This window comes from Chelonia mydas, chromosome 1 (assembly GCF_015237465.2).
Source record: "Chelonia mydas isolate rCheMyd1 chromosome 1, rCheMyd1.pri.v2, whole genome shotgun sequence".
In the NCBI taxonomy this organism is placed as follows: Eukaryota; Metazoa; Chordata; order Testudines; family Cheloniidae; genus Chelonia; species Chelonia mydas.
The window spans coordinates 343,879,875-343,906,808 of NC_057849.1; the positions used below are offsets into that span (position 1 = coordinate 343,879,875).

At 52.2% G+C, this 26,934-nt stretch overlaps 1 protein-coding gene across 1 annotated transcript; it reads right to left on the reverse strand.

The window, feature by feature from the left end:
• LOC102943338 (regenerating islet-derived protein 4) lies at positions 1 to 26,297 on the reverse strand. The gene is made up of 4 exons (XM_043521579.1): positions 26,094 to 26,297; positions 25,660 to 25,797; positions 3,264 to 3,378; positions 1 to 862 (listed from the first exon to the last, which is right to left on the reverse strand). The coding sequence occupies exons 1-4, from the start codon at positions 26,283 to 26,285 to the stop codon at positions 795 to 797; spliced, it is 513 nt and encodes a 170-aa protein (XP_043377514.1). The 5' UTR covers positions 26,286 to 26,297; the 3' UTR covers positions 1 to 794.
• Positions 26,298 to 26,934: the final 637 nt, after the last annotated feature.

Genomic DNA, 26,934 nt, shown 5'->3' on the forward strand with positions numbered 1-26,934 from the left:
CACACCAGGTGTGGGCAGGCAGGCTCAGCCCAGCAGGATCCAAGTGTGGAAGGGCTTAGTGTGGGGGGCAGGGGCATGTTTTCTGCACACACAGTGGTGCAGAATTCCCCCAGGTGTAGTAACATAAGCCAGTCACTCTCCAACACTGACCAGTTGGAAAAAGGTCCAAGGGGTGGTATTCAGGGACCTCAGCCTGCTTAGTACTGTGGCAAATGCTTCCAGCTCTGGTGGGGCCTGATGATTACACAACCGCTAGAAACGTCCCTGCTTTGTGTGTCTGAGTGGAGATGAGACCAGGAGGAGATGGGTGGGCCAGAAGAGAGAAGAAACTCTGGTTATTGCAGATATCTAGAGGGAGACGAAGTCCTGTCCCTTATCCAAAAGGCCAGGCCCATCCTGCCTCCCTCTGAGGGTCCCCTTCCTCTCCTCCACTGAGATCTGGGCAGTTCAGGACACAGTCAGAGGGGGCTGGATGGACGCCTCTATGCAGGGCCAGGATTGGGACAGAGGAGACACACGCAGAACTGCATGCTCAGGAGAGTTTATTCTTGTTGTGGGCTGCAGCCACTGAGGGGAGGGGGCAGGAATGTAACTAGAGCAGACACATTTCGGGGAAGAGAGTTTGCAGCTGGGGAAGTGAGATCTGGTCTCTCAGGGAGGGAGAGGACTGTCCCTTGATGCAGCAAAGGCATTGGAAAGTCTGGGATCTTGTCTGATCATGCCCAAGGAGCCCAGTTCTTTTACATCCCAGGCGCTGAGCTCCCCCTTCAGGCGCAGGAGAGCGACTCCCCTCGCTAGGGTCGATACTTGCAAACGTAGCCATTTTTCGTCTGACAGTCTTTATCATTCCAGTTCTTAAAATCTAGAAGGCAAAACAGAAATCACTGGGGCAGTGGAAGGGCGAGTGGGACCATTCCTGCCCTTACAGTGATGTTCCTTCTCATTGCACACTGCTGAGAAAAGACCCCAGCTCCTGTGCATGAGGCTGCGAGGATGAGGACGCTGGAGATGAAGGCCCATGTGCCTCAGACAGGGACAGGCTCCATCGTTCCATGAGGGACGCTGTGTCAGAGTGACAGTGGAAGACCCTTGTGACATTGCACCCCATAATGCTTTATGGAAATATGCTTATGAAAGTAAATAGGACATAACTGGAATATATTTTATGCTAGATAGGCCATGTAACATATCTCTGCAAAGGTTATGATCTACTGACTATATCTGCATGCATGTATCATTTTTGTACTCAAAGTTATGAATACTGGCTGTGTACTTGTTTGATTTTAAGTAGCTTTAGTAAGGCATTTGGTCAGCTTCCTTAGAAAGGACTTTGCAAGTTAAGTGGCCAATCAAGAAACACTTAATAGACAATGGATCTTGGAAGACTCCAATCCACATAAGAAGTCTACCTGAGGACGTTCAAGGTAGCATGTGAACAATGGCTGCTACCTGCAAGTTCTGAGTCATGCATGGACATGTGACTTGCCCATGTGACTCTAAAACTCCTGTTTGTAGCTGGATTCTACATAGGGGGAGGGAGGGGTGTCCACCTACAAGAGAGTCTATTTAAACCCCTGGGAGACCTCTCCATTTTGTCTTCAGCTGGCTCAAGAGATAGCCTCTCCACATCCAAGGTTACCTGAAAGAAACTGGAACAAAGGACAGTAACCATAGAGGTGTGAGTGATTGCTGGACCCAGACTAGAAGGAGCCTAGTCTGCAAAAGAAGCTTACTGGAACATCTCTGAGGGTGTGGCTTCATCTGTAATCACTTTCTTACTGTATTAGGTTTAGACTTGTGTGCTTTATTTTATTTTGCTTGGTAATTGACTTTGTTCTGTCTGTTACTACTTGGAACCACTTAAATCCTACTTTTTGTATTTAATGAAATCACTTTTTACTTATTAATTAACCCAGATTATATATCAATACCTGGCTGGGGGGGGGGGAACAGCTGTGCATATCTCTCTAACAGTGTTATAGAGGGCGAACAATCTATGAGTTTATCCTGTATAAGCTTTATACAGGGTAAAACAGATTTATTTGGGGTTTGGACCCCACTGGGAGCTGGGCATCTGAGTGTTAAAGACAGGAACACTTCTTAAGCTGTTTTCAGTTAAGCCTGCAGCTGTTGGGGGACATGGTTCAGACCTGGGGCTGTGTTTGCAGCAGGTAAGCATGTCTGGCTCAGACCAGGCAGAGCATTGAAGTCCCAAGCTGCCAGGGAAAACAGGGGCAGAAGTAGTCTTGGCACATCAGTTGGCAGCCCCAAGGGGTTTTCTGTGATCCAACCCGTCACAACCCTCTTCTATTGTGTTGGAATATGTCTGATGAGAGCACGACGGGGCCTCTTGGTGCTAGGTGCTATGCATGCACATACCAACAGACAATCCCTGCTCCAGAGAGTGCACAGTCTAAGGAGACAAGAGGTGGGAGGGGAAACTGAGGCCCATAGTGGGGAAGTGACTTGCCCAAGGTCACCCAGGAGATCAGTGGCAGGGCTGGGAATAGAACACTCAGACTCGTGAGCATCTGAGGCTGGGTGAGTCTGTGTGACTAGCAGAGCCCCATGAAGAATGAGTCATTCATGAATTAGCGAGTGAGCTTTCCCTGTTCACCCAGCTCTCTGTCCTATTGTCAGTGAATGGGATGAGACCTTCAGCCCCGCTCCACCCCCCACGCCACTCCAGCAACATGGACAGCAGAAAGCTGGCTTAAATGGCCAGCTGGGGATTCCTCTTGCATAGGGGAACCCAGAAGAGAGACATCTGCCTTTGCCCAACCCTGGTCTCCTCAGCATAGGGGACAGGCTGGGATGTGGCGGAAGCTCCTGTGCTCTGGCCGTCCAGGTTGTTACTGCCGCTGTCAAAGCAGTCCTGAGGCTGCTCTAAATTGCCCCGGGGCCAAAATAGCCCCCAGCTGCCTCTAGAATCAGGGTGCCAAAGGCACCAATTGAAGAACCCATACCCTGCCTACACATCATCTAGTGGACAATAGCTCTGCTTGGGTCTTTCCGTTTAACGGATTGTCTGGGGCCAAATGTACTGGATGGCCTGCCTTTGACTGGAGCTGAACCTCACACTGGGATGCGTGGGGGAGGAGTTACCAGGTGAGTTGAGAGGAGAGGGAGTGGCAGAGTGAGCTGAGGGAGACAGGCAGGCTGACAGGACAGGGGGCCATCCCCACAGAGAGAGCTGGAGGGTGTGGCCAGGGTCCTGTCTTGGCTGCTTTGTTGGTGCATGTGTGTTTGAACCGTCTGCTTACCCCTGTAATTCGGCAGCTCGACACAGTACTCGACACCATGGTCATTGTTTGGTTCCCCAGTGTTCCAAGCTTTGTAGTAATACAGGGAGCGATCTGTCCACCTCCAGCGTCTGTACTGCAGAGACAGGGGAGAAAAGTCTTTGGGTCCCCGAAAGAAGAGATCTCGGTGATAAGGCACCATAGAAACACCTAAACCCAATAGAGAAGCCCCGACTCTCTCCCACTGCCTGAGTGGGGCAAAGGGCCGTGGGGCAGTGGGTGGGGAGAGACCAGCTCAGGGGGACAGGACCTGGAGACGCTGATCTAATAGTAACACAGCACATGAACTTCACCTTCTGCCTTCCAAGCTCTTTGCTTGAATTAACAAATCTCCACACCATGAAGCAGTCACTCTGGAGTGTGTTCTAGTCCCTAATGGGCAAGGCCCGCCATGGGGCACTGGTGGTTTTAAGCAAAATAAAAGTGAGTCTGTGATGGAGATGCTGGATGGATCAGGGAATGGGACACGGAGCCTCTTCCCCTCTAGTGGGCTCAGCACCAGTCTGACCCCAGGTTAGCAGGACTGATTAGCTCAGTAGAATCAGAGAAGGGGACACGGGGCCTTTCACCTCTAGGGGTGCTGCCTCTCGCCTGGCCTCAGCTCATGGCGGGACTAGCTGGCTTCGGGGGTCAGAGAACTAGTTCCAATCCATTGCCAGGTTGAGGGGAGCTGGATGGCTGAGGAGACTAGAGAACGGGACACAGAGTCTCTCACTCCTCCTGTTCTGAGTCCAGCCCAGCCTCTGGTCTGGGGCGGGGGATCCAGGGCCTGAGTCTGTGCATGCTGTTCGGGGAACCTCCGGACCCCAGCGCCTCCCTAGCGGTGGGGAGGGAAAGGAAACGCATGGAGACAATGCTTCAGGTGGAGCTTGGTAAGTTTACGGAGGGGATGGCGTGACGGGGTTGCCGGCCATAGCACGGGCTGGTCTCGGTGACCCCGGAGGCTCTTTCCAGTCCTATGTTCATAACGGCTCCATCCCCCTCTGGGGCCTCCTTCCTAGCCTGTGACTGCTCCCCCTTGGTGTCCCTGCCCTAAGGAGCTAGGGGCTCTCCTACAAAGAACCAGGCGAGGACGGGATCCCCAAGCTGAGGGAGCGACCAGCAGTGTCAGGGGCAGTGCATAGGTCACTGGGGAGCAGAGGCTCAAGTCTTGGGCAGGAAAAAGTGGCTAGAAAGCTTGTTGAGAGTGGAGTGGAGACGGGATGTGGGGTGCAGGGGGAGGGCACGGCACATTGCATGAGCTGGGAGCGTGTTAGGGAGACGGGGCAGTAGTTGGAGAGGCAGGTGCAGGTCAAAGGTTGGTTTGATGGGGGAGACCAGGGCCTGGCCCTAGGCAGCTGCAGTCTCTGCAGTTAAGTGCTTCCCTCCTCTTCACCATGTCTTCAAGTACCTGAGATGCCCATCACCTGCAGAAGAGGCCACCAATTCCCACGCACCCCTCAGCTAGCACATAGTTTTTAACATAGTTTTAATATTTTTAAAAAGCCAGGCTTCCCTGACACAAACAAACAGACAGCCCTAATGCCCGCCCCCTGCAGGCTAGCAGCCAATCAGGCACTCACTCAGGCTCTCACACTGCCCTCCCAGCAAACACACGCTCGGATACTTACTCAGCAAACAAACACACACACTCGGATACTTACCAGTCCCAGGCAAACTCCTGCTGTGAGCTGCTCTGCTGTCCCCGCTGCTCAGCTGGTTCGCCAAGCTCTGGCTATTTTTAAACAGCCAGCTGAGTAAGTATCCGAGCATGTGTTTGCTGGGAGGGCAGGGGGAGAGCCTGAGTGAGTGCCTGATTGGCTGCTAGCCTGCAGGGGGCGGGCATTAGGGCTGTCTGTTTGTTTGTGTCAGGGAAGCCTGGCTGTTTAAAAATAGCCAGAGCTTCGCGAACCAGCTGAGCAGCGGGGAACAGCAGAGCAGCACACAGCAGGAGTTTGCCTGGGAGTTCGCCTGGAGTGAGCCCAGTGAGGCTTACATCTTGCCAACTTCTCTGAGGAAGCTCATAGTAGGAAGGTGATATGGAAGGGCGGGGTTCAGCTGTTGTGACCTGCACTGGATGTGCCATGTTTGTCTTTCTTCCACAGGACAGAAGCGACTTTGTCTGTACAAAGTGCAAGCTGGTCTCCATATTGGAAGAGAAGATTGAAGGTCTGGAGCAACAGATAACGACCCTGCGTTGCATACGAGAAACTGAGGATTTTCTGGACAAAACTCAGGATATGCTTCTAGGGGCACAAAGCTCTAAAGATATACAGCAGGTTGCACAGAGGAGCCAAGAGGCCAGTGAAGAAGCTTGGCAACATGTGACCTCCAGAAGAAGAAAGCGGAATGTCCGGGTTCCAGTAACACAGACACAGGTAACTAACCGCTTTCACGTTCTCTCCACAGGTACCATTGCGGAGAGTGGACCAGATATGTCTGGGGGGAGAAAGCAGAAGGAGACTCCGCTGGTTGGAAGGCATGAGATGCGATGTCCTGAGGTTGGGGGTTCCACGACCACCACTCCCAAGAGGAGGAGGCAGGTGGTGGTGGTCGGGGACTCTCTCCTCCGGGGGACTGAGTCATCTATCTGCCGCCCTGACCGGGAAAACCGAGAAGTCTGCTGCTTGCCAGGGGCTAAGATTCGCGATGTGACGGAGAGACTGCAAAGACTCATCAAGCCCTCGGATCGCTACCCCTTCCTGCTTCTCCATGTGGGCACCAATGATACTGCCAAGAATGACCTTGAGCGGATCACTGCGGACTACGTGGCTCTGGGAAGAAGGATAAAGGAGTTTGAGGCGCAAGTGGTGTTCTCGTCCATCCTCCCCATGGAAGGAAAAGGCTTGGGTAGGGACCGTCGAATCGTGGAAGTCAACGAATGGCTATGCAGGTGGTGTCGGAGAGAAGGCTTTGGATTCTTTGACCATGGGATGGTGTTCCATGAAGGAGGAGTGCTGGGCAGAGACGGGCTCCATCTTACGAAGAGAGGGAAGAGCATCTTTGCCAGCAGGCTGGCTAACCTAGTGAGGAGGGCTTTAAACTAGGTTCACCGGGGGAAGGAGACCAAAGCCCTGAGGTAAGTGGGAAAGCGGGATACCGGGAGGAAGCACAGGCAGGAATGTCTGTGAGGGGAGGGCTCCTGCCTCATACTGGGAATGAGGGGCGATCAACAGGTTATCTCAAGTGCTTATATACGAATGCACAAAGCCTTGGAAACAAGCAGGGAGAACTGGAGGTCCTGGTGATGTCAAGGAACTATGACGTGATTGGAATAACAGAGACTTGGTGGGATAACTCACATGACTGGAGTACTGTCATGGATGGTTATAAACTGTTCAGGAAGGACAGGCAGGGCAGAAAAGGTGGGGGAGTAGCACTGTATGTAAGGGAGCCGTATGACTGCTCAGAGCTCCGGTACGAAACTGTAGAAAAACCTGAGTGTCTCTGGATTAAGTTTAGAAGTGTGTGCAACAAGAGTGATGTAGTGGTGGGAGTCTGCTATAGACCACCGGACCAGGGGGATGAGGTAGATGAGGCTTTCTTCCGGCAGCTCACAGAAGCTACTAGATCGCACGCCCTGATTCTCATGGGTGACTTTAATTTTCCTGATATCTGCTGGGAGAGCAATACAGCGGTGCATAGACAATCCAGGAAGTTTTTGGAAAGCGTAGGGGACAATTTCCTGGCGCAAGTGCTAGAGGAGCCAACTAGGGGGGGCGCTTTTCTTGACCTGCTGCTCACAAACCGGGTAGAATTAGTGGGGGAAGCAAAAGTGGATGGGAATCTGGGAGGCAGTGACCATGAGTTGGTTGAGTTCAGGATCCTGACGCAGGGAAGAAAGGTAAGCAGCAGGATACGGACCCTGGACTTCAGGAAAGCAGACTTCGACTCCCTCAGGGAACGGATGGGTAGGATCCCCTGGGAGACTAACATGAAGGGGAAAGGAGTCCAGGAGAGCTGGCTGTATTTCAAGGAATCCCTGTTGAGGTTACAGGGACAAACCATCCCGATGAGTCGAAAGAATAGTAAATATGGCAGGCGACCAGCTTGGCTTAACGATGAAATCCTAGCGGATCTTAAACATAAAAAAGAAGCTTACAAGAAGTGGAAGGTTGGACATATGACCAGGGAAGAGTATAAAAATATTGCTCGGGCATGTAGGAATGATATCAGGAGGGCCAAATCGCACCTGGAGCTGCAGCTAGCAAGAGATGTCAAGAGTAACAAGAAGGGTTTCTTCAGGTATGTTGGCAACAAGAAGAAAGCCAAGGAAAGTGTGGGTCCCTTACTGAATGAGGGAGGCAACCTAGTGACAGAGGATGTGGAAAAAGCTAATGTACTCAATGCTTTTTTTGCCTCTGTCTTCACTAACAAGGTCAGCTCCCAGACTGCTGCGCTGGGCATCACAGAATGGGGAAGAGATGGCCAGCCCTCTGTGGAGATAGAGGTGGTTAGGGACTATTTAGAAAAGCTGGACGTGCACAAGTCCATGGGGCCGGACGAGTTGCATCCGAGAGTGCTGAAGGAATTGGCGGCTGTGATTGCAGAGCCATTGGCCATTATCTTTGGAAACTCGTGGCGAACGGGGGAAGTCCCAGATGACTGGAAAAAGGCTAATGTAATGCCAATCTTTAAAAAAGGGAAGAAGGAGGATCCTGGGAACTACAGGCCAGTCAGCCTCACCTCAGTCCCTGGAAAAATCATGGAGCAGGTCCTCAAAGAATCAATCCTGAAGCACTTGCATGAGAGGAAAGTGATCAGGAACAGCCAGCATGGATTCACCAAGGGAAGGTCATGCCTGACTAATCTAATCGCCTTCTATGATGAGATTACTGGTTCTGTGGATGAAGGGAAAGCAGTGGATGTATTGTTTCTTGACTTTAGCAAAGCTTTTGACACGGTCTCCCCACAGTATTCTTGTCAGCAAGTTAAGGAAGTATGGGCTGGATGAATGCACTATAAGGTGGGTAGAAAGTTGGCTAGATTGTCGGGCTCAACGGGTAGTGATCAATGGCTCCATGTCTAGTTGGCAGCCGGTGTCAAGTGGAGTGCCCCAGGGGTCGGTCCTGGGGCCGGTTTTGTTCAATATCTTCATAAATGATCTGGAGGATGGTGTGGATTGCACTCTCAGCAAATTTGCGGATGATACTAAACTGGGAGGAGTGGTAGATACGCTGGACGGGAGGGATAGGATACAGAAGGACCTAGACAAATTGGAGGATTGGGCCAAAAGAAATCTGATGAGGTTCAATAAGGATAAGTGCAGGGTCCTGCACTTAGGACGGAAGAATCCAATGCACCGCTACAGACTAGGGACCGAATGGCTAGGCAGCAGTTCTGCGGAAAAGGACCTAGGGGTGACAGTGGACGACAAGCTGGATATGAGTCAGCAGTGTGCCCTTGTTGCCAAGAAGGCCAATGGCATTTTGGGATGTATAAGTAGGGGCATAGCGAGCAGATCGAGGGACGTGATCGTTCCCCTCTATTCGACATTGGTGAGGCCTCATCTGGAGTACTGTGTCCAGTTTTGTGCCCCACACTACAAGAAGGATGTGGATAAATTGGAGAGAGTCCAGCGAAGGGCAACAAAAATGATTAGGGGTCTGGAACACATGACTTATGAGGAGAGGCTGAGGGAGCTGGGATTGTTTAGTCTGTGGAAGAGAAGAATGAGGGGGGATTTGATAGCTGCTTTCAACTACCTGAAAGGGGGTTCCAAAGAGGATGGCTCTAGACTGTTCTCAATGGTAACAGATGACAGAACGAGGAGTAATGGTCTCAAGTTGCAGTGGGGGAGGTTTAGATTGGATATTAGGAAAAACTTTTTCACTAAGAGGGTGGTGAAACACTGGAATGCGTTACCTAGGGAGGTGATAGAATCTCCTTCCTTAGAGGTTTTTAAGGTCAGGCTTGACCAAGCCCTGGCTGGGATGATTTAACTGGGACTTGGTCCTGCTTCGAGCAGGGGGTTGGACTAGATGACCTTCTGAGGTCCCTTCCAAGCCTGATATTCTATGATTCTATGATAGTCGTGCAGAAAGTACAGCCTGAATGATTTTGGAGGCTGGGGTGCCAGGAGGTTCCCATCCCTGGGCAGAAGCTCTGCAACAAGCTCACATGGCCCCCCCTCCACTGTGGGACCAGGACTCTGTGAAGACAGTAGAGTTACCCTATGTATAACCAATTCTGTCCAAAGCCTGTTGAAGTGAGTGGGAGTCTTTTCATTGTCTCTAATGGGCTGTGTATAGAAGCAAAGGACCCCATTCTAGACTCCAGGAGCAAAGTGGATTCTATGCTGCACTGGTTTACTGTGGTAACAGGAAGGTCTGACATGACCTAGTGAATAAGCAACACCTCCTACAATACCTAACTTTTTCTGAGAGGCCTCCTGCCCAATTACTAAATGCAAACCTGCTTCGCTTCCAAGGGCTGAAAATATCAGGCTGCGTGGCCATAAAAGCAAGGCCCTTCTGAATTCAGTAGGAATTCTGGATGTGCACAGAACACGGACAGGACTGGTTCCCGCATGGTTACAGAACTGCGGTAAAGTGGAACAATGTTCAGCTTGTGTGATTGGAGGATATCTGGATCCATATTATAAGACTGTCCTACATAAATGAGGACAAGTTGAGATGCCTTTGTTATTTTTTTTCACTCTTCTTTTCCATGGGGAATTTGCCAGTGCAATAGTACTGTCTTCCTTTTAAACAAACAAAACTAAAACAAATGGTAATGGCTGTTGAAAATAGCAATTCCAGCCCTAGTTAGCACTGGGAAGGCCCCAGCATTTGTTCCTCAATTTTACCCTACTTTTTCTACAGCAAGTTACAGTGGATAAGCATATTTGATTTGGGAGAAATGAAGTAACCGCAGCCTAAACTGAGCATGAGCACTCCTGAATTTTGAGAGTGTTCAAATCTGGAAGGCAGGTGCTCAATTCCCTTTCTGAACATTAGATAAATCTGGAAAGGAAAAGCCAATTTCTGCTTCCATGGCTCAGACATGGAAATCCTCCTGTGTGCCTGGTACTGTATCTAAAGCTGCCCATGTCCTCTAGTAAAGCCTCTCCTCCCTTACTTATCATTTTAACTTCTGGTGGGATCCACAAACCTACCCTGCTAGGCTTCAGATAGAGAGGGGCACTGTCCATTCATCCCACCCAGTTCCTTCTTTGGGAGCTGCCAGGCGAGGTCACACCAGCATCCCTAATCCAGCCTGGGGAAGTCTTCTGAGGGTGATATTGGGGCCAAAGCCTTTTACTCCTTGGCATACTTGTTCCCCATTCCCAGTGCCACCCCCTTTTAGCAGCCAGCTCCCCATTCACAGCAAGCTGCAGCACATGGGGTCTCAGCTTCCCCACTCCTTTTCCTGTTGATAGCGGTCAAGGGAAAGCAGGGAAATGTAGTTCCTTTCCTGCTCCAGGGCCGGCTCTCTAGGCAGGGAGCTGGCCAAGGAACTACAGCTCCCAGGGCCCCTTGGGTTCTCAGCTCCCAGGCTGGATCCCTGCTGCTCTGAGGCTCAGAGCCTCCTCTTGTGCAGTGCTGTGAGGGGGGGGGGGAGTGAGTGTTATGGGCCCCCTTCTGAGCTTGGGCCCGGGGCGCTACAGAGCCATTGGCGCCATGGTAAATCTGGTACTGCCAACTAAATCATCCCAGCCAGGGCTTTGTCAAGCCAGGCCTTACAAACCTCTAAGGAAGGCGATTCCACCACCTCCCTAGGTAACCCATTCCAGTGTTTCACCACCCTCCTAGTGAAATAGTGTTTCCTAATATCCAACCTAGACCTCCCCCACTGCAACTTGAGACCATTGCTCGTTGTTCTGTCATTTGCCACCACTAAGAACAGCCGAGCTCCATCCTCTTTGGAACCCTGCCTCAGGCAGTTGAAGGCTGCTATCAATTCCCCCCTCACTCTTTTCTTCTGCAGACTAAACAAGCCCAGTGCCCTCAGCCTCTCCTCGTAAGTCATGTGCCCCAGCCCCCTGATCATTTTCATTCTCCTCCACTGGACTCTCTCCACTTTGTCCACATCCCTTCTGTAGTGAGGGAGACCAAAACTGGACGCAATACTCCAGATGTGGCCTCACCAGTGTCGAATAGAGGGGAATAATCACTTCCCTCGATCTGGCAATGCTCCTACTAATACAGCCCAATATGCCGTTGGCCTTCTTGGCAACAAGGGCACACTGCTGACTCATGTCCAGCTTCTCGTTCACTGTAATCCCCAGGTCTTTTTCTGCAGAACTGCTGCTTAGCCAGTCGGTCCCCAGCCTGTAAAGGTGCATGGGATTCTTCCTTCCTAAGTGCAGAACTCTGTACTTGTCCTTGTTGAACCTCATCAGATTTCTTTTGGCCCAATCCTCCAATTTGTCTAGATCACTCTGGACCCTATACCTACCCTCCAGCATATCTACCTCTCCCCCCAGCCTAGCGTCATGTGCGAACTTGCTGAGGGTGCAATTCATCCAATCATCCAGATCATTAATGAAGATGTTGAAGAAAACAGGCCCCAGGACCAACCCACTTGATACCAGCTGCCAACTAGACATCTAGAGCCAACTTAGAGCCATTGATCACTACCCGTTGAGCCCGACAATCTAGCCAGCTTTCTATTCACCTTATAGTCCATTAATCCAATCCATACTTTAACTTGCTGGCAAGAATACTGTGGGAGACTGTATCAAAAGCTTTGCTAAAGTCAAGATATATCATATCCACTGCTTTCCCCATGTAACCCTTCTGCCCGTCAGAGTTGGCAGCAACAAGGGCCGGGTTCAATATCTAGGGGATCTGTTCCAATAACACAATGCAAACCGGCTCGAGCCCCCACCCAGTGACCTGGGACAAATATATACCACCCCCGCTGGGCGCCTCCAAGAGGCAATACTTCCCCTCTTGCAAGCACATAGTCTGAGTGTAGCAAAAAGCCTTTTAATAACAGAGAGAAACAATGTGGCATTATGTTGGGGAAACACCACCAAGAGGATTCATAACACAACGCATGAGCAAAAACCCACCCCAAGCAAATCTGGGGCATGCCCTTTCCCTTTGGTTCTTGAGTCCAGCAACCCCAAATCACCCAAAGTCCCAAAAGTCCAATGACCCAAAAGTCTCTGTCCCTGGTCAGGGCAGCCCCAGAGTTCGAAAGTTTATCTGCAGAGCTTTACCTCCCAATCTGGGTGGAGATGGGGGTGGGGTGGGGAGGGGAGGGGAAGAGAGGTAAGGGGCACCTTACATGATCTGAAGCCGACTGCCCCACAGCTCCATAAGCCTTCGCTCCACGAACTGCTTTGCTCAGCTCCACTCTGCAGCCCACAAGCAGCTCTCGCCATCCCACAAACTGCTCCACCAGCCTGTCCACAAGGCACTCCAGCCATTCCACAAACTGCTCCACAATATATCTTCAGGATCCCCCACTACTTAACACAATGCTCAGTGATTTCAGCTCTTAGGTGAATTCAGCTTGTAGTAGGGGAGCCTCAGTGCTGGTGCACCATTAGCCCAAAGTGAGCTCAGCAGCCTGTAACCAGACTCCTAATGGAATCAAAATTAGCTCTGATATTCCACAGTGGAGAGAGGAGGAAGTACAATTAGCATGTAAGGCCCTCACCAAGGGGCCCATGCCACCAAGTATTAATACTTGTCCCCAGCCTCTCTCAAGTCACACAGTTTTGGAACCCATGACCCTTGCCTAGCGAGTGCTACTTAGTTGATGGTGAGTCCCTGCATCATAACAAAAGGCCAAGTACAGTTCCAAGCACAGTTCCCATAATCAAGGTAATAACAATTTGTTCTTCCTGCCCCAATAACAGAGACACTGGGGATCCCACAGGAGCCAAAGTGACCATTTGGGCAGCTATGGCCTCATTCTAGGCGGGGTGGGTGTGCCTATGCAAATGAGATCGGCCCCTGAAGTTCTTTTCCACAACTTGCCACACCTCACCACCAGATGTCAGGGTGGAGCTCATCCTGACACTGCTTACATCCATATCCACAACTTTGCCGATAACTTTTTGCCGATAACTTTTTGCCTGCTTGAAAATTAACCATGAAATTCTGTGCTTCTGTTTCCACTGATAGTTGTTGTCAGAGGTTATTGTGACACCTTATGAGCTCACACTCACTTTTCACAGATGAGCTGACAATGAGGGTAAAGGTGTAGGCCCCGTTATCACACCAGGCCCCATGGTGCACGGTGCTGCGCAGACCCTGTAACAGTGTCAGCCCCAAAGAGCTGGCAGTCCAAACAGACCAGATGTAACAGGGGGATGAGACAAACCGGGGGTAGCGGGGGCGGGGGGGGCTCTGCACTCATATTCATTACCTGGGGAAGGAGGGGTGGGCAGGCCAGGATGTGATGAACTCACAGCTGGGAGGAGCTGGTGTGAAGTGCTTCCAGGGAAGGGCCAAGTTGTGATCTGTGTGTGTCCGTGGGCAGAGTGGGTTAGTGTCCATAGGGGGTCAGGGGTCTCAACACATTCAGACAGGGATGAGCACAAGACCCTCAGCCTCTCCCTGCTCAGGGAGTCAGCCCCCTTGCTGCCAATGGGACATGCTTGCTGCCGGCCCTCCCACTGGTTGCCAGAGATAGTGAGCCCCCAATCAGTGGCAGCTATTTTTGAGTGGGCTGTCCAGTCCTGTGGGGCGATTTGGCTTCTGGGAGCCTGGGGCTGCCGTAATAAACCCCAGAATCTCAGGACAGAGGCTTTTTCATGTCTTCACGTTCTCCCTTTCCTTCCTGTCAGTGCCTCCCAAGGTATCTGCATGGCGGCTCTGTGCCATTGTCCTTGGGCCCATCCACCTGATCTTGCTGATTCTGGTGATCCGCATGGCTCAACAGGGTGGGTGTTTGCAGGGAAAGAGTTGGAGCTGGACATTCGTGGGTTGTAAGTAGGGCCCTACCAAGTTCACTTTGCATTTTGGTCAATTTCACGGTCATAGGATTTAAAAAATCATAAATGTCATGATTTCAGCTATTTAAATCTGAAATTTCATGGTGTTGTAACTGGAGGGGTCCTGACCCAAAAGTGGGTGGTGGGTGGGGGAGGGGTTCAAGGTTATTGTGCGGGGGTCAGGGTATTGCCACCCTTCCTTCTGCACTGCTTCTGGTGGTGGTGCTGCCTTCAGAGCTGGGCAGCCAGAGAGCAGCAGCTGCGGGCCGGGAGCCCAGCTCTGGGGGCAGAGCGGCCACCACCAGCAGCGCAGAAGGAAGGACGGCCTGGTGCAGTATTTCTACCCTTACTTCTGGGCTGCTGCCTGCAGACTTGGGCCCTCGTCCAGCAGCCACCACTCTCCAGCCACCCATCTCTGAAGGCAGCGCAGAAGTAAGGGTGGCAACACCACAGCCCTCCTACAATAATCTTGCAAACCGCCCCCCCCCCCCGCAACCGCTTTTGGGTCAGGCCCCCCAGTTTGAGAAACGCTGGTCTCCCCTGTGAAATAGTATAGTGTAAAAGACCAGATTTCACAGTGGGAGACCAGATTTCATGGTTCGTGATGCATTTTTCATGGCTGTGAATTTGGTAGGGCCCTATTTATAAGGCCAGCAGGGACCTCTGCGGTCATTTGATCTGTGTAACACAGGCGAGAGGACTTCCCTGAACTAGCTTCTCCTCCAACTGGAGCAGATCTGGCAATTTTAAAATCAAGATGGGATGTTTTTCTAAAAGGTAAATTGTGCCAATGGTTAAATGCCCTCCCTGTTAAAAAAACCTGCAGCTTACACCTTAATTCTAGTCTGAATTCATGGAGCTTGACTTCCAGCTATTGAATCTAGTTATCATAGAATCATAGAAGAATAGGGTCGGAGGAGACCTCAGGAGGTCATCTAGCCCAGCCCCCTGTTCAAGGCAGGACCAATCCCCAACTAAATCATCCCAGCCAGGGCTTTGTCAAGCCAGGCCTTAAAAACCTCTAAGCACAGAGATTTCACCACCTCTCTAGGGAACCCGTTCCAGTGCTTCACCACCCTCCTCGTGAAATAGTGTTTCCTAATATCCAACCTAGACCTCCCCCACTGCAACTTGAGACCATTGCTCCTTGTTCTGTCATCTGCCACCACTGAGAACAGCTGAGCTCCATCGTCTTTGAAACCCCCCTTCAGGTTGCAGGTAGCAGTTGAAGGCTGCTAACAAATCCCCCCTCACTCTTCTCTTCCGCAGACTAAACAAGCCCAGTTCCCTCAGCTCTCCTCGTAAGTCATGTGCCCCAGACCCCTAATAATTTTTGTTGCCCTCTGCTGGACTCTCTCCAATTTGTCCACCTCCTTTCTGTAGTGGGGGGCCCAAAACTGGACGCAATACTGCAGATGTGGACTCAGCAGTGATGAATAGAGGGGAATAATTACTTCCTTCGATCTGCTGGCAATGCTCCTACTAATGCAGCCCAATATGCCGTTAGCTTTCTTGAAAACAAGGGCACACTGCTGACTCATATCCAGCTTCTCATCAGCTGTAATCCCCAGGTCCTTTTCTGCAGAACTGCTGCTTAGCTAGTCGGTCCCCAGCCTCTAGCGGTGCATAGGATTCTTCCGTCCGAAGTGCAGGACTCTGCACTTGTTCTTGTTGAACCTCATCAGATTTCTTTTGGCCCAATCCTCCAAATTGTCTAGGTCACTCTGGACCCTATCCCTACCCTCCAGCATATCTACCTCTCCCCCCAGCTTAGTGTTATCCGCGAGTTATATGTTTGTCTACTAGACGGAAGAGCCCTCTATTATGCAATTTCTGAACCACTGTAGGATTTATAGACTTTGATCAAGTCACCCCTTAACCTTCTCTTTAAGCAAAATAGATTGAAGTCCTGAAGTTAGAGGTGCCCGACCTAAGGCCCGTGGGTTACACAGAGCCCACCAGAGCATTTCGTAAGGCCCATGGACTGCTTCAACACAATACACGAACACAGCATTTCTCAAACTGGGGGTCCTAACCCAAAAGGGGATTGCAAGACTGTTGCCACACTTACTCCTTGGCTCCTGCTGTTGGTGGTGCTGCCTTCAGAGATGGGCGCCTGGTCAGCAGCCTCTGCTTTCCAGCCGCCCACGTCTGAAAGTTCAGCAAACTGGATGCTGAGAAACAATGTCAGACTTCCCACTAACTCAGGAAGTGAACTCGTTATTTGTGATTAGGGAGAGGGGCATGTGTTCTTTAGTGGGTTTCCCCCCCTGTTTTTTATTATTCTGATACAAGTTTTATGCACGGATTTGTTCTCGAATAGTTCAGTATTTCTATGTACAGTATTGTCTATCTAAATACACATACAACAAGCTGAACTGAAAATAGAAATCAATACAGGTGACTTTGCATTTCATTAAAATAGGTAGAGTCTGTTTGGCCCACGTAAGTTTCCGCTTGGGGAGGCTAGCTCCCCGGCCCGCCTCTTCCGCCCACGGCCCCGCCCACACTCCACCTCTGCTTTGCCCCAGGCCCCGGCCCCTACTCCGCCCAGACCCCATCCCATCCCCACTGTCTCCCTCCTCTCTCCCCTTCCCCTCCCTGCTCGCCCCTCCCCCCCTTCTAGCAAGTTGCTCCAGCATCACAGAGTGGGAGGAGGCGTCGTCCCATAAAGTCCCAATCTCCTGTGACCCAGGAGGAGTGCCTACTGCATGAATGAAGCATAAAGGTTTTGGAATGGCAAAAAACACTTTGCAACATTGCACTTTTAAGCGCTTTCCATCGGATGACCTCAAAGCACCAAACCAAAACAATGAATTTAAACAAACTCCTGTGAGGCACGCAAGTATTATTATCCCTGTTTTTCGGATGGAGAAACTGAGGCACGGGCTAATTAAGTCCCCTATCCGCTGCCTTTTTAAATGAATGGAAAGACTCCCCTTGAGATCAAGCCCCAATCGGTGGGTCCAATGTCACACTGGAAGTCTGCGATAGAGGCGCCATTAATAAAACCCCAGATCCTCACATTTCTAGCTCTGCTTTCAACACCAAGACATGCTTCCTCCCTTACATTGTACTTTCCTTTTCCCTTATCCGGAAAACAAAGGTGTCTCTTTGGAGGGACTCTTGCACAAGTGCAGGAGGCTGTGCACGAGGATAGCTGGACGTGCGGCGCAGTACAGTTCACAGAGGAACCCGCCAGCTGTGATTTCAGCGTGATTCCTTGTCTCGCACAGGAAGGACGTGTGATGAGTTCTACATGATGTGTGGCCTCTTAGAGAGACAAGGTGGCCCCCCCCCCCGGGACTATTATACCCTGGCGCTGCCCGTGAAGGTGGATGAGGCAATATTGTCTTTTATTGGACCAACTTCTGGTGGTGAGAGAGGCAGGCTTTCCACCCTCCCGCCCTCTGTTAAAAGCGGCAACGTGGCCCCCCCCCTCCCCCCGGCAGCCCCAGGCTCCTTGGCTGAGTTGCTCCAGCATCAGCACGGCAGCAAGAGGAGTCCCACAGTGGTCGGGGGGACAAGCAGGGTGGGGGCAGGCGAGGCGGAAACCCATGCAGTGAGCGGGGGGGCAGGGGAGAGGCGGGCTGAGTGAGTGGGGAGAGGGGGACTGCAGTGAGCGGCAGCGGGGGCCAAACGTGAGCTGGGGAGAGGAGAGGAGGAACCCAGGGAGCTGAAGCTCGGGGGGGGGGGAGGAAACCCACGCAGAAAGCGGGGGGAGGGGAGGCTGAGCGGGGAGACGGGCGAGGGACACTGCAGCGAGCGTGTGGGGAGGGGGAGGAGTGGAGAGGAGGACCCGGGGAGCAGCAGCTGGACTGGGGATGCAAGCGGGGGAGTGACAATGAGGAAACCCCACATGGAGCAAGCAGTGGGGAGGCTGAGCAGAGAGAGGGGGGCTGGGGCCAAAAGCATGAAGGGGGAGGAGGTGAGGAGGAAGCCCATGCAAGGAGCAGGAGGGTGCCGAGCAGGGAGTGGGGACTGGACCGGTTGAGGGGCCAAGCAAGGAGGGAGCCAAGTGGGGAGCAGAGGAGGAAAGACCCAGCAAAGCAAGCAGCAGGAGCACAGTGGGGATCCCGGGAAAGGGAGTTGAGTCTTGGAGACGGCGTGCATAAGACCACCTGGAGTGTACCTCGAAGAAAAGGAAAACTTTGAAACTGAAGCTTGAAGACAAGAAAATCGCTGTTATCTTTGATGGCCTGAACATCTCTCAGGATCAGGATAATGAAGGCCTGGGGTCCCGGGACACGGTGGGGGTGGCAGCCATGAGATGCTTGCTCCAGTAGGTAATTCTCCCCCCGCCCTTTACCTCCCAGTCTCTTTCTTTAAGGCCCCCAGAAGGAAGTGGCGGATGGAACAGCCCATCCCCCATTATCCTGTCCACCGTTAGGCCTGATTTCAAACACACCAGTTTTGGTTCATTGATTTCCAGTTCCACATCTTCTTCTTTACCAGGCTGGATCTTAACACTGCCCTTGAGTTATATCAGGAGGTGTTTATGTTTGGGCTAATTCGCTCTGTCTTCCCTTCTTCCCTTCTCCCATCTCACACTCATTAATGCCTCTCTCCTGTCTGGTGATTCGTGGTTACAGAGCAAACACTTCGTTACCTTATGACATGCAATGCAGAGATGATAAGTGAGATTAATGCAGGAAGCAATTTACAAGCATTTCACAGAGTCTTAATGCTAATCCCCAGGGGAAACATAGTAATACACTGGTGACCAGACTGGCTCCAGCTCGATATTGCCAGTGTTCAGCTGAGGCCCATTCCCCCACCCCCCGAGGGCACAGCTGGCCAGAGCCCCCTCCAACTGGTGAGCTCCAGAGGCTGGATGTTGTGACCCAGCCCTCCCCTCGAGGTGCAGAGCTGGGGCCACTCTAACAACGTTCCCCGGAGAACCATCCATAGAAGGATCCCCAAGTGCATCACAGACACTCCTGGCGTTACCCTCTCCCCCTCCCTGAGCGGCAGGTTGGTGTCATTAGGCCCCCTGCACAGACTGAGATGGGGAGGAGCTTTCCCCAGGCACGTTCACACAGGAAACCGATGGTGGCCAAGCCAGGAATGGAACCCAGGAGCCCTGGCTCAGTCTTTTGTTGTTATTAATGGGGTTTGATTTCTATAGCACCAGAGATGTGCATGGAACCCGTGTACCCAGTGCGAAGTGTGTGCTGTGTGTCCCTCTCAGTGCCTGATCCCAGGAGTCTGCTACAGCTCTCAGCCACGGGCTCTGAGTCCTTTAGCTGCAGCTGTGCAGGGTCACGCTTCCAGCTCTGGCGGGGCCTGTTGTTTACAGAACAGCTAGACACGTCCCTGCTTTGAGGAGCTCAGTGTCTGAGTGGAGATGGGACCAGGAGGACATGGGTGGGCCAGAAGAGAGAGGAAACTCTGGGTATTGCAGATATCTGGAGGGAGATCAAGTCCTGTTCCTTATCCAAAAGGTCAGGCCCATGCTGCCTCCCTCTGGGGGTCCCCTTCCTTTCCTCTAGTGGAATCTGGGCTGCTCAGGATACAGTCAGAGGGTGCTGGATGGATGCATCTACGCGGGGGCCAGGAATGGGACAGAGTAGACACACTGTCATAAATATAAAGGGAAGGGTAACAACCTTTATGTATGCAGTAATATAAAATCCCACCTGACCAGAAGGACCAATGGGGAAAGAAGATATTTTCAAATCTGGGGGTGGGGGGGGCAGGGGAGGAGGTTTTGTTTGTGCTCTCTTTGTGTGTGCCCCCTGGGACAGAGAGAGGGACCAGGCAGGAAAAAACATCTCCTAAAACCCTCCCTGAAATAAGCATCTAAGATTACAAAAATTGTAAGTAAAGCAAGGAAATGCATTAGATTATCTTTTGTTTTAACTTGTGAATTTTCCCTATGCTAAGAGGGAGGTTTATTCCTGTTTTGTAACTTTGAAGTTGAGCCGAGAGGGGACTCCTCTGTGTTTTAAATCTTTTCATTACCCTGTAAAATGACCTTCCATCCTGATTTTACAGAGGTGCTTCTTTTACTTTTTTCTTTGTAATAAAGTTCTTTTAAGAACTTGATTGGTTTTCAATGTCCTAAAAACCCAAGGGTCTGGTCTGTGCTCACCTTGTTAACCTATTGGTTGGTATATTATTCTTAAGCCTCCCCAGGAAAGGGGGTGGAGGGGGGATAGGGCTCCAAGTGGCCCCTCCTTGAATGTTTGTTTAAATCAGTTGGTAGTGGCAGCAATACCGTCCAAGGACAAGGAAAGGAATTTGTGCCTTGGGGAAGTTTTTAACCTAAACTGGTGGAATATAAGCTTAGGGGGTCTTTCATCTGGGTCCCCACATCTGTACCCCAGAGTTCAGAGTGGGGAGGGAACCTTGACACACACACAGAACTGCATGCTCAGGAAAGTTTATTCTTGTGGTGGGCTGCAGCCACTGAGGGGAAGAGAGGGAAGGGGCAGGAGCGTAACTAGACCAGAGACGCTTGGGGGAAGAGAGTTGGCAGCTGGGGAAGTGAGATCTGGTATCTCAGGGAGGGAGAGGGCAGGCCCTCGATGCAGCAAAGGCATTGGAAAGTCTGGGACGTTGCCTGATCGTGCCCAAGGAGCCCAGTTCTTTTGCATCCCAGGTGCTGAGCTCCCCCTTCAGGCGCAGGCAGGCGACTCCCCTCAGTAGAGTTCATACTTGCAAACGTAGTTGTTTTTCGTATTACAGGGAATATCGTTCCATTTCTTAAAATCTAGAAGGCAAACCAGAAATCACCAGGGGAGGGGAAGGGCGAATGGGGCCATTCCTGCCTTTACAATGACCCCCCCTCATTGCACACTGCTGAGAGAAGACCCCAGCTCCCGTGCAGGAGGCTGCGAGGAGGAGGAGCATGGACGGCAGGTATAACAGGCCAGAGGAGGATAAGACTCTGCAACCAGCCGTCAACCCGCTGCCTTTAGGGGTCTGGGCCTTGGTCCCACCTGCACTCCCCCCCGAGGCCCCTCTCCGGCTCTTCCCCTGTGGGCCCAGCCTCGCTCCGCCCCTTTCTGCCGCCGCTCCTCCTCTTCTCCCCCGAGGCCTGCCCTTGCTCCACCTTTTCCTGTCCCCACTCCATCCCTTCCCTTCCTCGCCGCATCGTTCTTCTCCTCCAACCCAAGGAGGAGGAGAGGAAAGGAGGAAGTGGTGACGCTGAGAGGTGGGCGGGCGGGGCCGAGCAGGAAGGGGGCTGAGCGGGACTGGGGCTTTGGGCGGGGCTTGGGATGGAGTGTGGACGGGGCATGGGTGGGGCCTTGGGGAGGAGGCCGAGTGTGGGCGGGTCTTGGGTGGGGGGTTCATGGTCCGGGCACTGGGGAAGCTTCTGAAGCTTGCATCAGCCTCCCCAGGTGCCAGCGCATCGTGCCACCCCTGACAAAAAGGCTGGAGATGAAGCCCCATGTGCCTCAGACAGGGACAGGCTCCTTCGTTCCCTGAGGGACGCGTGTCAGCGTAACAGTGGAAGACCCTCTTCTATTGTGTTGGAAAGTGTCTGATGAGAGCACGACAGGGCCTCTTGGTGCTAGGTGCTGTGTCCAGGCAGATAATCCCTGCCCTCGAGAGCGCACAGTCTAAATAGACAAGAGGTGGAAGGGGAAACTAAGGCCCAGAGTGGGGAAGTGAGTTGACCAAGGTCACCCAGCAGAGCAGTGGCAGGGCTGGGAATAGAAGCCAGGTCTCCTGAGTCACAGTCCGTACATGTCCACTAGGCCACACTGCTCCTCCACCTGCAACTGCTGTTACCTCCCATTACCCCCCAGCCCCCAACAAAAAGACAGAAAGGAGAACACAGAGCCCTGGCCAGCTGCCAGCTGGGAGACAAGCTCAGGAAGAGGGAAGCCGGCTCGCTCTGTGCTGAACGAGCCGGCCCAACCTCCATCTCCTACACCTCTGGGTTTGTATGTGGCCCAGAGGTATCATCTCTCCCCATGGGACAGCACTAAGGATTCAGGTTGATGAATTGCTGTGAATTTCACCCTCATGCCTGTTCGCAGAGCCACACAGCCCCAGGAGCATTATTCAGAAACGGCTCCCACAACTGTTTTGAAGAAGTTTTCACATCAACTTTTAGCTCTGTGTGTGATTGGTCATGCAGGTCACATGGCATCATTCCTGCTCCATGATTGGATGAGTGACACTTTAAAGTAGGAGACAATGGGGGAAAAATCCTGCCCAGTGTGAGTTTGTGGGGGAGGAGCATTCGTACCAACGCTGCTGAACACTCAGACCCATGAGCATCGGATGTGTGGGTGAGTCTGTGTGACTAACATGGGCCCTGAAGAATGAGTCTGTGATAAATGAAAGGGTGGGGGTAGCTCCCTTTTATGGACACCCAGCCAGCCAGTTAACTATAAAATCTCTCTTAGTAGTTGTTCTGTACTTGCTTTACCTGTAAAGGGTTAAAAAGTCTCACTGCGATGCATAGGTAAAAGGAAGGGAGTGGGCAGCTAGCCAAAAGAGCCAATGGGAAGGCTAGAACTTTTTAAAATGGAGAAAAAACTCCCCTTTTGTCTGTTTGTTATTGTTCTCCTGGAGAGAGGCAGACAGGGCAGAGTGATGCTATAAGAAGCTTGGGGCCAGGTATGAAAAATCCTCAGTATCATACCTAGAAACTGCTCATTTGAACCCCAGATATGTACGTAGACCGGGAATTGTCTAGGAAGACGCAATTAGGTTTATCCCTTTGATTTCTTTATGGCTTGTGGACTCCTCTGTGCTATCCCCAGTGCTTTTGTTTTGCTTGTAACCTTTAAGAGGGACCTCAAGAAAGCTATTCTTGGTGCTTAATCCTTGGTAGTTACTCTTTCCAAATCTAGCAATAGCCTGAGTTTCCAGATTCTTTCTTTCTTTCTTAATAAAATTTGCCTTTTAAAGAACAGAATAGGATTTCTGTGTCTTAAGAGGTTTGTGCACATGTTGTTTAATTAGCCTGTGGCAACAGCTGATTTCCTTCTTTTTCTTTCTCAGCTATCCCCTGGAGCGGGTGTGTGAAAGGGCTTTAGGGTACCCCACAGGAAGGAATTCCCAAGTGTGCCTTCCTGGGTTCTCAAAGGGGGTCTGCACTTGGGTGGTAGCAGCATCTACCAATCCAAGGGCAGAGAAAAGTTGTAACCTTGGAAATAATACAAGCCTGGAGTGGCAAGTATTAATTTTAGAGTCCTTGCGGACCCCCACCTTCTGCACTCAAAGTGCCAGAGTGGGGAATTAGCCTTGACAGAGTCGCTCATGAATTAGCGAGTGAGCTTTCCCTGTTCAGCCAGCTCTCTGTCCTATTGCCAGCCACGGGGACAAGGTCTTCAGCCCCGTTCTTCCCCCCTACACCACTCCAGCAACACGGACAGCAGGAAGCTGGCTTAATGGCCAGCTGGGGGTTCCTCTTGTGTAGGAGAAACCAGCAGAGGGAGCTGCCCTGCCCAGTCCTGGCCTCCCCAGCACAGGGGACAGGCTGGGGTGTGGCTGAAGCCTCTGTGCTCTGGCTGTACAGGTTCCTACTGCCACTGTCAGAGCAGCTCTGGGGCTGCTCTAAATTGTCCTGGGGCCAAAATAGCCCCCTGGCTGACTCCAGAATCAGGGTGGCAAAAGCCACAGAGGCACCAACCGAAGAACCCATGTCCTGCCCACGTATCAACTAGTGGGCAATAGCTCTGCTCTGGTCTTTCCCTTCAACTGATCATCTGGGGCCAAATGTACTGGATGGCCTTCCTCTGACTGGAGCTGAGCCTCAAACTGGGATGCTTGCAGGAGGAGTTACCAGGTGAGATGAGGGGAGAGAGAGTGGCAGTGTGAGCTGAGGGAGAGAGGCGGGGTGACAGGACAGGAGGCCATCTCCTCAGAGAGAGCTGGAGTGTGTGGCCAGGGTGTGTGTCTTGGCTTCTTTGTTGGTGCATGTGTGTTTGAACCGACTGCTTACCCCTGTCGCTCAGCAGCTCGACACAGTACTCGCCACCATTATCATTGTTTGGTTCCTTGGCATCCCAAGCACTGTAGCAATATGTGGAGCGATCTGTCCACCTCCACTGTCTGTTCTGCAGAGACAGGGGAGAAAGGTTGTGGGGTCCCGGGGAGAAGAGACTTTGGTGACCAGGCACCCTACAAACACCTAAACCCAACACAGAAGTGCCCTACTCAGGGCAGTGAGAGTGAGTCGGGGAAGGGCCGTGGGGCAGTCAGTGGGGAGAGGCCAGCTCAGGGGGAGGGGCCCTGGAGACGCTGATATTAACACTTAGCACATAAACCTCACCTTCTACCTTACAAGCCTGAATTAACTAATTATCTCGTGATGGAGCAGAGTCACCCTGGAGTGTCTTCGAGTCCCTAAAGAACAAATTGGCAAGGCCCGCCGGGGGGCACTGGTGGTTTAAGGCGGGTGATCTCATCCTGCTTAAGCAAAATAAAACAGCATTTGTGATGGAGATGCTGGATGGATCAGGGAATGGGACTCAGCACCAGCACCAGTCTGACCCCAAGTTAGCAGGACTGGCTAGTGCAGTAGAATCAGGGAATGGGAGATGGGGCCTTTCACCTCTAGGGGTGCTGGCTCTGGCCTGGCCTCAGCTCATGGGGGGGACTAGCTGGCTTTGGGGGTCAGAGAACTAGTTCCAATCCATTGCCAGGCCAGGGGGAGCTGGATGGCTGAGGAGACTAGAGAATGGGATACAGAGCCTCCCACTTCTCTCACTCTTGGTCCAGTCTAGTCTCAGGTCGGGGGATCCAGGGCCTGAGTCTGTGCGTGCTGTTTGGGGAGCTTCCTGACCCCAGCGCCTCCCTAGCAGAGGGGAGGGAAAGGAAACAGATGGAGACGTTTCAGGTGGAGCTTGATAAGTTTACCAAGGGGATGGTGTGACGTGGTTGCCGGCCATAGCACGGGCTGGACTCAGTGACCCCAGAGGTTCTTTCCAGTCCTATGTTCATAACGGCTCCATCCTCCTCTCGGGCCTCCTTCCTAGCCTGTGACTGCTCCTCCTTGGTGTCCCTGCCCTAAGGAGCTGGGGGCTCTCCTACAAAGAAGCAGGCGAGGACGGGATCCCCAAGCTGAGGGAGCGACCAGCAGTGTCGGGGACAGCGCAGAGGTCAAGGGGGAGCAGAGGCTCAAGCCTTGAGCTGGAAAAAGTGGCTGGAAAACTTGGTCAGAGTGGAGTGGAGACGGGATGCGGGGTGCAGGGGGAAGGCACGGCACATTGCGTGAGCTGGCAGCGGGGAAGGGCGATGGGACAGTAGTTGGAGAGGCAGGTGTGGGTCAAAGGTCAGTTTGATGATGGGGGAGACCAGGGCCTGGCTGTATTTAGAAGGGAAAATCCAAAGGGGAGTCGGAGCTCATGGTAGGATGGAGATGGAAAGAGTACAGGAGGGCAGGGGTTAAAGGTGAGGTGCAGATGGGAGACCCTGGCAGCCCCTATGAAGGGCTCATAGGTCATTGTCTCTGACAACCTGGGAAGCCTCCAATAGGAGGAGCAGCTGTCAGAGGCAAAGCGGGCTCTGGGCACTCACCTGCCGGTGGTCGTGCAGTCCGATCCAGACGCTATCCTTGGACTGTGAGTTGCTGATGTAGCTGGCCACCCTGTCCTCTTCTGCCTCAGTGAGAATGGAGGTGAGATGGGCCCCTTTGTGGAGATACTGACACTGCATCTGCGGCAGGGACATCAGCGAGGCCTGTTACCCCCCTGCAGGAGGACGCTGTTTGGCACTCGTGTGGGGTCCTGCCCCACCAGGCTGCAGGAGGAGCAGGGACGGCTGTGAGGGGAGGGAGCCCCCTCTCAGTGCCTCTTCCCGAGCCCCAGGGCCTGGCACCAGCCACGTCACTTCTGCAGCTTCCCCACCCATCCTCTGCAGTGGTACACACTGGGGTAAATGGTGATGTCACCAAACCCCTTCAGCCCCTGCCCACAAACCCACCCCATGGATCCCTGAGAAGAGCCTCGTACCTCAGCATCTGACCAGGTCATCTTTTCGAGGAAATACCCATAGCAGTGGCCTTGGTAGAGCAGCCAGTTAGAGAGACAGGACGTGGCCCCTATTCCTGATCCGAGAGAGGAGATGGGACGGGGAGAGAGAACAGTGTGGTGAGAGGCTGTTTCGGAGAAGAGAATGGGAGGAGTACTGCCGGCTGTCATCATTCCAGCTTCTCCGGATCTCCAAAACTGCTGTTACTTTCAATGGGGCTGAAGCCACGCAGTGAGGCTGTCCTAGTAAAAATTACCACTGTCTCCTTCCCGAGGGGACAGGAACTGGGCTTGCCTCATGGAAGATGATCTGTGCACGAGCACTGGGGAACCTGGCAGGGAGGGGTATCAAGGGGGTTGAGTCAGAGTACACAGGGGACGGTGGGGTAAGGGTGGGAAGCACTGGTGTCATGGGGACACTGGTGGGACTGGGAGCAGAGGGGAGGTTGAGGACACTGGAGTATAGTAGAGGCTGAAGGGACACCACACACTGATTTGCCAACCTAGTGAGGAGGGCTTTAAACTAGGTTCAAAAGGGATGGGTGACAAAATCCCGCAGGTGACCTTAACAGAAGGCTAAATGTTGGTGGGGGAGGGGAGAAGGAAAATTACAATGGGGTCTTAGGAGCAACAAGAGGGATAACAGTGTGGGAATCTGCTATACATCTCAGATGTCTATACACAAATGGAAGGAGTATGGGGAATAAATGGAAGAACTGGAAGTATTAGTATATAAGCTACATTATGACTTAATTGGTATCAAAGTGACTTGGTGGGATAAATCTCCTGACTGGAATATTGGTAGAGAGAGGTATAGCTCATT

What these genes read in the sequence shown, in the direction of transcription:
- LOC102943338 (XM_043521579.1), bottom strand. Translation starts at nt 26,285, where the DNA reads ATGATGACAGCCGGCAGTACTCCTCCCATTCTCTTCTCCGAAACAGCC. An exon ending in GACTGCACGACCACCGGCAG is followed by an intron (nt 3,379 to 25,659) that starts GTGAGTGCCCAG and finishes CTGTCTCTGCAG; the next exon opens with TACAGACGCTGGAGGTGGAC. An exon ending in CGAGCTGCCGAATTACAGGG is followed by an intron (nt 863 to 3,263) that starts GTAAGCAGACGG and finishes TTTGCCTTCTAG; the next exon opens with ATTTTAAGAACTGGAATGAT.